The 14,703-nt window shown below is 37.5% G+C and overlaps 1 protein-coding gene across 1 annotated transcript in view; it reads left to right on the forward strand.

Annotated features, from left to right (window-relative positions):
• Positions 1 to 14,703, forward strand: part of Zcwpw2 (zinc finger CW-type and PWWP domain containing 2) — a gene marked incomplete in the record, with an annotated part of 165,116 nt that overhangs the window by 99,115 nt on the left and 51,298 nt on the right. The window contains 1 exon segment of the mRNA XM_029567035.1: positions 7,363 to 7,477. Coding sequence (XP_029422895.1) covers positions 7,363 to 7,477 — 115 coding nt within the window.

Genomic DNA, 14,703 nt, shown 5'->3' on the forward strand with positions numbered 1-14,703 from the left:
ATGTAACAATAAAAAAGTCACACGAACTCCTCCAGATATTAGTCTTTTAAATCAAAATTAATGACAATGTTACTACTGCAGTACATTCAAGCATGATGTTTATTAATCTGTTACAAACCTTAACCTAATGAAAGAATGAATCTGTTTAGAATGAACCTTAGTGTCTCCCTTATCAATACAGAAACTTTTGCTTGTTAGATGTCTAAAAAAGAGCTGTTTGTAAAGATGATTACAAACAAAACTTTTGTGGTAGTGTCTACAGAATGAATCAATTGAACATGTCTTGAAAAACACATGAACTCATTTGGCTGAATATTTTAACTAGAGAAGAAACCAGTTATTCATTGGAAAATGGGACTCATAGGAAATTGGAATTTTTTAAAGTATGGTGAATTCATACAAATTATTTAATATTGTCCTGTTCCAGTCATTCATATAATTATCAAAAAAAGGAGAGGCACACAGATAGGAAAGAAGCAAAATTATATTTTTAGTGTATGGTTACATAACTGAGAAAGCCATGGAATGCAAATGGAAAATCTGTTATAATCAAAGCTATTATAAATAATAGAATAGGTATTTAAAACAATGGTAAAATCAGTTACATGCCAGCTAATACAATTATTATGCAAAAGTACTTAGTTTGAAAATAAGAATTGCTGTTTTCATTTATAATAACACCAACTCCTATAAAATACCCTGGAGGAAGCTTAAGAAGCAAAGTGCAAAACCTACATGAATAAAACTTTGGAATCCTACTAAAAGAAAAGAAAACCTAAGTAAATGGAATGATATATACACTTTTTGGTTTGGAAGATATTAATTCATTTTAATAAAAACTCGGTTTAATAGGCAAGATTTTTTTTAACAATACAAACTAATTTTAATATTTTTAAGAAAGTTGAGCAAGAGTATTACATAAGTATTGCTTAATACAGGTATTAATCCTGTAAAATGCAAAATGTGTAAATCATAAAGCTCTGATATTTAAAGCACCTTGTTATTAATGATAATTTGACAGATAATAGAATAATATAGAGAGTTCACAAACTCAAAAGTACTTGGAAGGATAGTTAGTAGTTATGGTCTTACTAAAACAAAACCTGAGCTTAATGAAACAATAGTGCAGGCTAGAAGTTCCAGCTACCTGGAGACCAAGGCAGGAGGATCAGCTGAACTTTTCAGTTTAATACAGTGAGACCCAGTCTTATTTTTTTTAAGTAATATTATATTACTTAATAAATGATTTGGGTACAAATGGTAGTGACTGGAGAAAAATGAAGTTGGAGTTATATCCTTGTTCTTATTTTCTATTTAGCTCTAGAAGGACAGAAGATTTAATAAACAAGAAATTTCAAAAGTACTTCTAGAAGGAAGCATGGGGAAATGCGGCAAGATAGAGGTTTAGGAAATGGCTTTCTGAAGAGGACTGAATAGCCCAAGAAATTATAGCAGAGATTCATAAATGATCACATCAAATTATAAAGTTTCTGTCCAGCAAAGGAGACAATTATCAGAGTGAAGAGATGACTTAAAGAATAGGAGAAAAACTCTTTGTCAGCTATTCATCCAACAGAAGATCTATATGCTGAATATATAAAGAAATAAAAAATTAAATACCAAAAGAAAAACAGTCCAATCTATAAGTCTATAAATGGGCAAATAAACTGAGCAGACATTTTCCAAAAGATTACTGATAACATAACATAAAATATATATATGTACATATAATCTTTAACCTCAGGGAAATGCAAAATCAAGACTATACTGAAGCTAGGCCTGGTGACACAAGACCTTAATTCTAGCAGCTCAGGAGGCTGAGGCAGGAGGATACAAGTTCAAGTTGTGCCTGGCCTGCCAAATGATTTTAAGACCAGCCTGGGAAATTTAGTTAGACCTTATCTCAAAAGAGTTAAAAGAAGCTGGGACTATAGCTCATAGGTATAATAATTGCCCAGCATGTGTAAGGATTTGGTTCAATAACAGATGTAGAAAAAACAAAAACCCAAGAGAAAAGGCTACATTGAGATTCCACCTCTTCCTTCTATACTGTTGGTGGAAATGTGTGGGAGACAGGCTTGAGCCTAGGGTGAAAGTCTTAATGACAGCCATACAGCAGGCCCGAGGCAATGGCCCCACAGTGCTGGAGCCACAAGGAACACTTTGTGACATTTGCTCCCATTGGCAGATCATGAGACTGATGCCTAGAGCTCGCCACTCCCTAATCACCACCCTTGGAATTCCAAATTGGAACACTTAGATATTGCAACAGTCAGGGTCATGCGGTTTCCAGGAATCCAGGCTCTGTAATCTGAAACCCATTATGCTAATAAGGCATCTGGCCAGCTATGCTGTGATAGGACGCTAAGCCTGCTATGCTAATAAGGTATCCTACTCGTTGTGCTATGATTGGACCACTACCCCTATATAAGCTTGTGCCTTCCTGTAATAAAGTAGATCTGTGTCACTGAACCTGGTCTCCTGTGTCTGAATGCGGCTCTGCTAACACAGGCTCCTCACCAGCCCTGGGGTCTGGGACCAGGCAGAAGCAGCAATGATCGGAGGCAGCACAGGGTGAGCAGAAGAGCGACCTCAGTGCCAGGTGAGCAGAAGAGCGGCCACAGCACCAGGCGAGTAGAAGAGTGGCCTCAGCCCAGGGCGAGCAGAGGGGCAGCTGCAGAGCCCATGAGAATGAAGGAGCGGCACCCGCGTGAATGGAGGAGTGGCTGCTGCCCTGCGGCGGCCACAGGAATGTAAATTAAAGTCATCATGAATAGCTCACACATAGCACTATTTACAATAGCCAAGTTACAGAATCAACCTGTGTCTCACAACATATGACTAGATGAATAAAATATTATATATATTGTGTTTATATTACATATATATATATATATACACACACCCCCCACACACATCACAGTGGTCTATTATGTAGCCATAAATAACAAAATGTCACTTGCAGAAAAATGATCATGTTAGGTGAAATAAGCCAGTGGCAAAACAAAGTATCACGGTTTTTCCTCATACTTGTAATCTAGAAAAAGATCATGAACATAGAAGGAGTATTATTAAGGAAAGTGAAGGGAATCAGGATAAGGTAGGTGGAAATGTGTGGGTAATGGGCATGTATAAATATGATCAAAGTATATTTTATGCAAGCATTATAAAAGTCATATGAACACATTATTTTTGTGCCATTAATAATGTACTTGTGTACTAGGCAAGAAAATATTTATAACACATATAGCAAAGGACTAATTTATTTTAACATATGAAAGTCTTTTACAAATAATAAAAAGACCAATATACACATTAGTCTGGGACTTGAACAGTCATTTCTTTAAAAAGTGAATATGACTTTTTAAAGCATGAAAAATAGCCTATAATTATTCAGTTTGAGAAGTGAAATGATAATAGAAAGAAGTACCAATTTTCTCTTTAAAAGATTGACTAAATTGCAATAGGTGGAGACTATTATAAAATTCCACAACTGGTGAAATGCAGAGAATTAGTGTCTGTGAGGTGCCCAGCCCTAAGTGACAGCATCTACAGTGCAACATCTACACCTAAGACTCAGAGAACACCAGGGAAGAGGGACAAGAGCCAGAGGGATAAGACATATGCCTCTATTAGTTAAGACATTCTAGACATGACAAGGAAGTTGCACCAGTGAAATCGCCACAGTATGGCATTCTAACAAGAACTGCATATAATAACAAAACCAGTTGACATACCAAGGTAGAAATGCCAAGAGAACCAACCTCCAGATAAAGAGCTAGAGATAGTCAATGGATGCTGAGAGAGGGGAAATCAGTTTTCTCCAGGGACAAGCTCCCTTATAGGTTATCTGACTTCAAGTGGGCAACCTTAAGCACAGATATTCAGGAGCACCACTGAATGGACTCATTGCATTATATATTACATACAGTATATACACATATCAGCTTATTGTATATAATATAAATATATCTATAATGTATGCATGTATATATAGCAATAATTAAGAAAGGGGACAGGAAATTGAGAGGGAGTCAGGGAAGGGCCATAGCTCTTGATTGTATCCCAGAACTTGAAGAATTATGAAGGCAGGTCATACTTTGGACACAGGACTTGGAGCAAATGAGTTGGAGCTAACCTGGAAGTCTCCTCCCTGAAAACTGGCTCTCATTATATCAGAGGATACTATGCAAGCTGCTAAGGGAGAAAACCAATCAACTGTCCAATCCAGCTGTAAAACCTAATAACTACAACAATGATCAGTACAGTAAACAATCTTTATTGGTTCAGTAGTAGAACTTCTCTATGTTGAGGGGTAATCCACAACTAAGTGGACTGAAGTCTTGCTCAATGGGAGGGAACTCGGTGTGGTACTATAAACATAGCCAAATACACGTGGCTGGAGAGGTCATAGATCCTAGAGAAAAACCTATATCTGTCACATCTCTAGGCAAATGTAATTTCTTACTATATGCTAAGTATGTATCCTTATGTTTACAGACAAATGTACCTCTCACCACTCATCAAAGAAACTTCTTTTTGCAACAGGTGGAGACTGTTACAGAGTTCCACAACTGGTCAAATGTAGAAAATGAGTGTGAAAAGCCCAGCCTTAAGTGACACGTCTGTAACTCAGCCTGTACACCTAAGACTCAGGGAACAGCAGAACAGGGGCCAGAGAGAATATATTAATGCATCTCTCAACTCTCACCAGCGAAATTTCCTCGTGCAACAGATGATGATCAACACAGCCACAACTGGCCAAAATGTACAGAATAAGAGACTGCAGAGTGTGTGTCCCTGGATAGAGCTCCTATATACCTCTGCCACCCAGGGCTCAGGGACCATTTCAAAAGAGGGGGTGGAAAGACTGACTGTAAGAGTTAGAGGTAGTGGATGATCACAAAGAAAGTTTTCTAGGCTTCTGGGAACTTTCACATATGAACTTATAGCAATGGTGACAGCATGTACAAGGCCCATACAAACTCAAGCTAGACAAAAATCCAGCACAGAAGTGAGGAAATGTAGAAGTCCCAACCTTAGCTGAGGAACTGTTGGCAACTGATCACTGCTGGGTGAGGGAGAGTTGGACTTCTTTAAGGGAGTGATGCTAGATTGGTTGACCAGGCTCCAGTGAATGAGGTCAAACTGAGGGACCTCTGGGGACACAAGCTTGACTCTATAGGCCTTAATGTATATGACAAAATGCATGAAATCTGGTGGGGAGGCTATGGAGACTTCAGATAGGGGAGTGCTGTAAAAATGATCAGGATGTAGTGTACGAATTGCGCAGGAATTCAGTAAAATGTTTTTTAGTGTTAATTTGTATGGCCACTAGGTGTCGTATGTCTACCAATAAGTTCTTAAAGACTTCCAATAAGTTCCAAACAGCGTTCCAGGTCCCTGAACTAACTAGTTTATTTTTACTATGTTATACTAGTTTTCTCAAAAATTTCCTGAACTATTTCCTTATAAGTAATAGTACAGAAATTGATTAGTTTATTTTGAAATTTTTAGGCCATTTTCCTCTTTACCATTTCTTAACATCATGGTAACATTAGAGCTTCAGAGATGTCTTAACTATGAAAAATATAACTTAAATATTCTTCATTTTAGTGTTGGGGACAGCAAGATGGTTAAGAGGTCAGGGTGATTGCCTCCAAGCCTGATTACCTGAATTTAATACCCAGAACCCTCATGGTGGAGGAGAAAACCGACTCTCACAAGTTGTTCTCAGGCTTCCACACACATGCTGTGGCACTCATATTCACATATACAAAAATAAATAAACTTAAATTAAAAATATTTACAGTGTTAATAATTGCATTGCCTACATCTCCATCTTTTTAAAAATTATTTTTATTTTATGTGTATGAGTGTATTGCCTGCATGTATGTGAGTTGCACCAGTGTGGTGCAATGCTGTGGAGGTCAGAAGAGGGCATTGGATTCCCCTGGAACTGGAGTTAAGGACAGTTCATAGCCACCATGTGGGTGCTGGGAATTGAACCCAGGTCCTCTGAAAGAGCAGTTAGTGCTCTTAACCACTGAGCCATCTCTCCAGCTCAATCTTTTTAAAACTGAAAAATAATTTAGCAAATGAATGAATTTTATATGTACATAAGTATATTTTTCTTTGATTATATTATTTTAATGCTTTAATACCGTATCTTTGAGTGCTCCAAATCAAAGTTAACTGCCATTTTCTTAATGCTTGTATGACATTGATGAGGTTTTGAGCAAAGGGTACTATGAAAGATACAAAGATAAATACTGCTTCTGTCTTCATAGATCTCCAGTTTAGAATGGTGATAGTCATGACCACATGTAACTATGATACAAGTCAGGATGTCATAAAGCATTAAATGACAATATTGGGCATAGTTGAAACAGATAATTTAATTGATATTAATTTGGGGACTACAAGAAAAATGTGGCCTTTTAAAAGCTTTATAACTGCAGTTTCATTCTGTGAGTTGAATTGGAGCCCTACATAGGTTGAAGCTTCTGTTAAAGGGTGCTTGATCTCCTATGGCTAGGGTGAGCATGAGATTTTTATGTACATGTCGTCAGTATGGATCAGTAGAGTAAGCATCCATATTCCCTCTGATGGCAGTTTTCAGAAAGAAAATGATGTCATGCACTTATAAATTGCAACATTTAAAGACATAAAAACCTTCCTAGAAATTTTTTTTAAAAGAACATTGAAAAGATTAATGTAATGAATAGCTTATAGGATTTTTAACTTTGAGATTTTTTTGCTCAATTTCTTAAACATCTAGAAAGTGTGCAGCATATCATTAGAATAACTCTTACTGGATTCTAACTAGTCCAGAAAACTAGCATCTGTTGTTCATGTAATCCTCATGAAAAGTTAGATATGGGCTGCTAATGTTTATTTACACATGAAGAAATGAGTAGAGCAAATTTAAGAAATGGGTATGTATACATGAAGAGCTGCCACAAAACCAAAACTAAGTGCAAATAGATGTTTTTACACTAGGAAACTTGCTTATTTTCTACTACTTCGGTATCATTGCTGTATCATGTATGGTGAGGTTCATGTTATTCCAGTAAGAAGTGTTCATATTGATTACTTTGTGACACTTGGAGCACTAGTGTGAAGTTCTCAGTGTGAGATGAATCATAATATCATGAACCTGAGCACCTGACTGTTATGGTTATTAGCTTGTAAACTTCTGACAACATGGCAAAGTTCTAAAACAATAAGTGATGGATACCAAAGCCTAAGTAACATAACATTCAAATTAGATTTAATTCCAGCTTTGTAGTTTAAAAATGTATGGATTTTAAAACAAATTATATTTAAAATAAATGCTATTTATTGTTTGCATTTATATAGCCAGGAGAATGTAGGAGTAGAAAGAAATGGTATAAAAGTGCACTTGAGGAAGCCTGTCTACTCTATGACTATTCCCCCCAGCAAAGACTGGAAGCATGCTGCCAATCAAAGCAGGGTACGTGAATTTTTTCACTTCTTACCACCCCCAAATAAGAATTCCCTTAAATGTGTGTCTTCTAAAATGTTTTTGCACATTTAAAAATCTCTGTGTCTTTTCTTCATGTAGAAATATGGTATCTGAGTCCATCGTAGGATAATTTGAGTGAAATAATAGCATATATTTTGTCCTGTAAAGGTATTTTCAATAACTGAACTGGATTTGAGCACAGGGATTGTCAGTGTTTCTTGTAAGCTTATTTGCTCATGGACTGCATAGATCATTGTATATATTGTATATATTTCAATACCTATAAATTATTTATAAATTACATCTTCGAATTTATTTATTTTTATTAATTAATTAGTTTATTTATTTATTAAGATAGGGTCTCCTTATAGGCCCAGCTGGCCTACAACTTGCTATGTAGACCAGGATGACCTCCATCTCATCTGGAGTGGTGGGATTAAAAGTGTGTGCTTCCATTGCCCAGCTTCAAAGTGCTTCATTGTTCTTTATTGTTAGGTAGATTCAAAGTCAGGATAAAGCTCAAACATAAATTTTTTATTACATTTTGATTTACTCTTTCTCTCTCTCTTTCTCTCTCTCTATCGCTCTCTGTGTGTGGTGTGTGCATGTGTATGTGCATGCTATGTGCACACACATACATGCCTATAGAAAACAGAAAACACTCCGAGTCCATTCACTTCTATCATGTGAGTCATGGGAATCAAATTCAGGTCAAAAGACATGGTGGGAAGTGCCTTTACCTGCTGAACCATCTCACTGGCCCTCAAAGCTTTTTTTTTTTTTGGTAAATTTTTTATTGAATTTTTGTATATTTCATACAGAACATCTTTTAATTGGAATTTTTCCCTTCAAATCCACCCCTTATTAGCCAACTCACACTCTTTCTGGATCCCTCCTTCCCCATCCCCCTCACAACTTCATGTTATATAGTGTGTATGTGTGATATATACAACCTACTGCATTCAGTTAGTGTTGCCCACTTACATGTGGACATAGGACTGTGCACTGTAGCTTGGGCAACCTACTAGGACCACCACTCCTGAAGAAAACTTTCTCTTCCCTGGTAATTGTCAACTGCCTGTTAATTCTCAACTAGGAGTGAGGCCTTGTGAGTAATCCCCATTCATGCTAGGATATTGATTAGATTGATCTAGAGCATGTTTTGTGTAAGCAGCCACAGTACTATTGAGAGTTCATGAGTGAAGCTGCCTATCATCTCCAGATGATATTTGCATTAGTCCTCTCTACCCTCTACTTCTTATACTCTTCCCCAGCCCCCTTTCTGAGCCTTGGGGGAGAGGGGATATGATATAAATGTCCCATTTGTGGATGAGAACTCCACAGTCATTTTGATCATTTGTGGTTCTGTCTGCTAACCTCCATCCACTGTAAAAAAAAAAAACTTCTCTGATGAGGGATAAGAGCTGAACTAACCTTTGGATGTAATAATAAATATTCTGAAGGCAATTGAGTACTTTATCAGTTTAACGAAATGGTAATAGTAGGCTCTCCTTAGTGTCTGTGACTTCTCTTTCAGCAGGTTCTTGACCAGGTTTACAATCCCAGACATGAGGGTCCCCCCCACTTCCGTTGGGCTGAATCTAATTGGGTAACCCTTGGTTACCTCCCAAGACATTTGTGCCACTATTGCACAAGTGGACATATCTTGCTGGGAAAGTCGTTCCTGTAGTTTGCAGGGTTCACAGCTGAGTAAGGCTGTTGGTACCTTTTCTCTCTTGATAGCCACCCTAGCATATTGAGGTACTGTAGAAGTTGGCCATTGGGGAGGAGGCTTCAGTTCAGTTTCAGCATAATTTCTCCAAGTCCTTTCACCAAATCATGTGGCATCTTTGGCCCTAGCTTCTTACCCTCAAGTTCGGTGGGCAATCAAGTGCAATGGCCATGGTCTCCTCAGAGGTTTTTAAAAAAATAAATTAGGAATATTGATAAATATGCCAAGTCATTTTCAAGGTGATTACTTTGGTTTATTATATGTAGCTTTTAAAATTCATTCAACTGAAAGATTACCATAGGTATGATACACTTAAGTCTAAAAAGATTGTGATTGTCCCATAAAGTAATTTCAGTAAACTTAAATGCTTGAAATTTTTCTACTTAGTGACCACAGGAATTTTTTACCTTACAAGGTCTTCTGTCTTTGTTACCTAAGTTTGAAAGCAGGCTCCTTTGTAGGAGGATCTGGTCTTTTAAAAGTAACAGTGAATTTGTTTTCTCCTTTTTAAGTTTCATATGTATTTTCTATAAATTTGTATATGAAACATTTTATTTGAGAAAAAGTTTAAATATTAGTCAATTCACCTAAGTTTAGGTTTTAAGGAAAGTAAGTAGTCTTGAAGAGTAAAAAGCAAATGACAAGTATTGCCACTCTGCCTACCATGAGATCAGAAGAGACCCTTATCACTGCAAATGAGATTTCATGCCTTGTGCTGGAAATGCTGTCTCTGTTTATTATCAGTGCAGGTTCAACTCATCGTACTGTCACAAATACAGTTTTATGCTGTGTGCAGACTGTGCACAGTGCTGTTGATCAGCTATAATATGCTTTGAAACATTTCACTTTTAACTGTCATTTATTTCTTGAAGTTTTATTATTCTCTTTTCTCCTAGTAACCACCTTGTTCTCTCAGTAGTAAGGACCTGTCTTAGTCGTGTTGTGCCAAATGATTTGTCTGTGCCCTTTGACATTCTTCCCTGTCCAAAGGCCTTGAGAAGGATGATTTTTCTGGTTAGTTTTGTGGCAAAACTTCATTTTTTTGCTATAAGTGCGATGATTTTTATATGCAGAATTTGATATAATTCAGCAGACTTGGTGAGACGTGAGGTAAATTCTTTTTTGTCCTTGGAGCAGTCAGAGTAGAGGGCAGACGCAGGTTTCTAAGGGTTCTTTCTTTGCCAGTGAAAGATCACCTTTCTGTATCTACAGGCTCCCCTCCAAAACAGTCAGCTTAATCCTTGTGTCTGCTTAGCATCTGGTGTGGAGCTGGCTACAGTTTGTGCTGCTTGTTGTTTCCAGAAATAGTTTTCAGAGATAATTAGCTACTGTTCAGGCATATCACATTAGGTTACTATCTAAGAAGCAACTCATATATATCATTCCACAACTCTGAGGATTTCTTCTCCTAAGAACTTCTTACACCAATCTAGAAATAACTACTCCAAACATTTAGCCTATATTCTTTTGAGCTTGTAAAATTTGGCACATTATTACATTTGATGCAGTCTTTTAATTGTTAAATGTGTATGGTCATTAGATAATAAGTAAAGAAGAGTCAATCAGATAACAAATGTAAAGCTTTGTCTACACGATCTAATTCCTCTGGCTTTTCAAAATTATTACTCTAGCTTAGTAATTTTACTAAAGCTTTAAAGCTTGATTATACATATTTGTTATAGTCATATTTTTAAAGTAAATGTGATGTTATTGTTTACCTTATAGTCTGAGCATTTGATTTTGTCTTATTTGTAATATTAATAATCAACATATTCTTAATACTCTACATTTCATAGCTTTTTGTATGTGCAGTAGGTCAAATACCAAGAGCCTCACTAATGCTAGGCAGATGCTGCTACGGAGCCATGTCCAGCCCAGTCTCTGCATTTGGAAATTTGCCTATTTCTAACTTTTTCCCACAGAATTATTCATGTTTTTGCAAAGTAGACTTCAGTGTTTAGAGCACTTTTGAGTTTGCAAAAATTGGGCAGAAACTATAGTTTTCATATAGCCTCTACCCACTACAAATTCAGCCTCCCTCCACCCCACATCACATGATTTGTTATAATGAATGAACCTACATTGACACATCCTAGTCAACTCCAAGGTTCATAGCTTACACTGGACTTCACTTCCAGCTGTCATACATTCTGCGTGTTTTGACAGATGTGTAATTGCATATGTCCTTCATTGTAGTACTGCACACTGTAATTTCACTGCCTTAAAAATCTTCTGTGTTCTAACTATTCATGTCTTCCTCTTAATAGCAACCCAAGCTAGAAACCACTGATCCTATTACTAGCTCCACACTTTTGTCTTTTCTGGAATGTTTCATAATTGGCATTATAAGTAAATCATCCTTTCACATTGGCTTCCTTCATATGATAACATGGACTTAAATATCTTATGTGTCTTTGCATTATTTTATAGCTCATTTGTTTTTAGTGCTGAATAATACTTTTTGGCATCCAAATATTAATTTGGGGCAATAACTAAGTTATTACTTTTTCAAATATATTTTCTGTTCTGTTTTTTCTTTTACTCCTGGTATTCTTATTATGTATATGTTAACTTTTATAGTTAGCACTCTTGTCTATCCTACCTCTTCCTCCTCTTCCTCATTTTTAGTTTTTAGAGACAGGGTCTTACTATGCAGCCTAGGCTGGCCTCAAATTCATGGCACTCCTCCAACCTTGGCTTCCTGAGCTGAGGCAGCCTAACCTTCCCCTTCCCCTCCTTCCCCTCCCATCACTCCCTCTTTCCTTTTACTCAGTCTCTCTCTCTCTCTCTCTCTCTCTCTCTCTCTCTCTCTCTCTCTCCCCTTCCCTCCTTCCCTCCCTCCCTCCCTCTTTCCCCCCTCCTTCCCTCCCTCCCTTCCTTCCTTCTTCTTTACCTCTTCTCTCTCTTCACTTTGGGTAGTTTTCACTAATATAATCTCAAGTTTAGAGATTCTTCTGCTATTTCCTGTTTATCAACGAGACAATCAAAATATTCTTCAATTCTATCACAGTGCCTTTGAGCTTCTAGTGTTTCCTTTAGATCCTTGGAATTTTTGTTGTTGTTGTTGTTTGTTTGTTGTTTTGTTTTTTGAGACAGGGTCTCCCTGTAGCCCCAGTTGTCCAGGAACTCACTATATAGACCAGGCTGGCCTTGAACTCACAGACATCCACCTGCCTCTGCCTCCCGAGTGCAGGGATTAAAGGTGCATGCTACCACTCCTGGTGGTCCTTGGAATTTTTATCTGTTTTTTTGAATTAGCTTTTTTATTTTTTATTTATTGAATTTTTGTGAACATCATATAATATATTTTGATCACATTTAGACTCCCTCCTCTACCTGCATCCTCCTTATAATACCCTCCCACCCAATTTCATGTACTCTGTATATATGTATGCCTATTGAGTTGAATTTGTGTCCTCAAATGACCTTCGGTGTATATCTTTCCACTGGAGTCACACCCTTAAAATATCAACTCTAGTGGGGCTGAAGAAATGGCTCGGTGTTAAAGAGCACTGGCTGCTCTTGTGGAGGACCTAGGTTCAATTCCCAGCACACACATGATGCCTAACAACCATCTGTAACTACAGTTCCAGGGAGCCTGATGTCTACTTCTGACCTTTGCGGGCATTACAAGACATGGTGCACCTGCAAGCAGGCATTATACTCATACACATAAAATAATCAATAATAAATACAATATTTTAAAAAATATCGACTCTCCATTTCTCAGGTTTCTCTTCGGTTGCCAGTAGTTCTCAGCTAGGGTAAAGGTTCTTATCTACTTCCCCATTTCTATGCTGGAATTTTGTCTGTCCTAAGTTTATATGGGTCTTGTGTATGTTGTCACCATTGCTGTGAGTTCATTTGAGTAATTGCCCAGCTGTCTGGAAAACTCTTGTTTTTTTGTGGTCATAAACCACCTTTTGCTATTACTATCTTTCCACACCCTCTTCCATAATAATCCCTGAGTCCTGGGTGGCAGAGGTTTGATATGAGTGTCCTATTCAGGGATGAGCACTCTGAAGTATCCTATTCTCTACATAATGGCTAGTTGTGGGTCTCTAAGTTAATCACCATCAGCTGTATGAGGAAGTTTCTTTGGTGAGAGTTGAGAGATGAACGAATCTATAGATATAACAGTAAGTCACTAGAAGTCAGTTTAATACTATGTCTATTTTGCAGAATAGTAGCAGTAGGGTCTTCTCATGGCCTGTGACCTGTCTAGCCACAGGTTCCTAGGCTTGATATCAGTGTCAGGTATGGACTCTATCTTGTGAAGCAGACTATTAGTTACCCCCATAACATTTGTGCTAGTATTACACAAGTGGGCATATATTACCAGGCCAGTTGTTATTGTAGCTCTCAGGATTCACAGCTGAACAAGGTTAATGATTACTTTTCCCTTCTGGTAACATGCATAGCACCTTCCAGCACTGGGAAAGCTAGCTAGTAGAGATGAGGCCTTGAAGTGAATCCAGCTTAATTTGTTTTTCTGAAGTTCCTGTATGTAATGTCTTTAGCAATAGGTTGCATTATGTTTTCTTTGTTTTGGGCTTTTAACATTAGTTCTCATTGCATGATAATCATAATTGTTAAAAATTCACAATCAGATAAATCAACCACTCCTGCCATATCTGAATATTGTTCTGTCTGTTCATCCGTCCATCCATCCATCCATCCATCCATCCATCTGTCCATCTGTCCATCCATCCATCCATCCATCAATCCATCAATCCATCAATATTCAGACTTGTTGGTTTTTTCCTTTTAACATTACTTAAAGTTTTTGGATTGACAAGTATGAGATCCTGGGTAAAAGGAACTGTAGTCACAGGCTTTGATCAGTTGGCCAGTGCTAAGGCATGGGTTTGAGGAGCATTCTATCATACTAGTGTTAGATCTCACTTCTAGGCTGTGAACTTCTGCTTTTCTCCTTTTCCTTCTTCACCCATTGAAGTGGTAAAGGATGGCTGCAAGGGGCTACAATTATGTATTTTGCTTACCCCGGGTGAATGAAGCTCTAAAAAATATCCAAATAACTTAGACAGTGGTAAAATAGCTTCTTATGAAGGCAGGCCTTGTTAAGAACAAGGCTGTGATACATGTTCTCTTCATCCTGCCCCAATGCCTGGGAGAGTTTTCTCTAGCCTTCTCTGTGAGAACCTGGTGGATCTCCAGGAGGAAGCACTCACAAAAGTGTTCCAGATGTACCACCCTGTTCATGACTGGGATCCCCTGCACTCTTTGTCTGACAAAACAAAACCTCCAGGATTTGTTGATTGAAGTCCAGATTTTCCAACCCCTATACTGACTTCTATGGAATCTTCTGCCATGTGTTTCTGCTCATGTAAATTGTGATTCTCTACATGGATCTGTCATCTATTTCTCCAAATCTGAGGGCAGAGGTGTGCTCATGACCTCTCTTCTCTGATATAGCTAACAAATGATTAATTTTTAGTTCAGCTTTTAACATGTTATAATA

The sequence above is a fragment of the Nannospalax galili genome, unplaced genomic scaffold, assembly GCF_000622305.1.
Source record: "Nannospalax galili isolate Female #2095 unplaced genomic scaffold, S.galili_v1.0 scaffold419, whole genome shotgun sequence".
NCBI lineage: Eukaryota > Metazoa > Chordata > Mammalia > Rodentia > Spalacidae > Nannospalax > Nannospalax galili.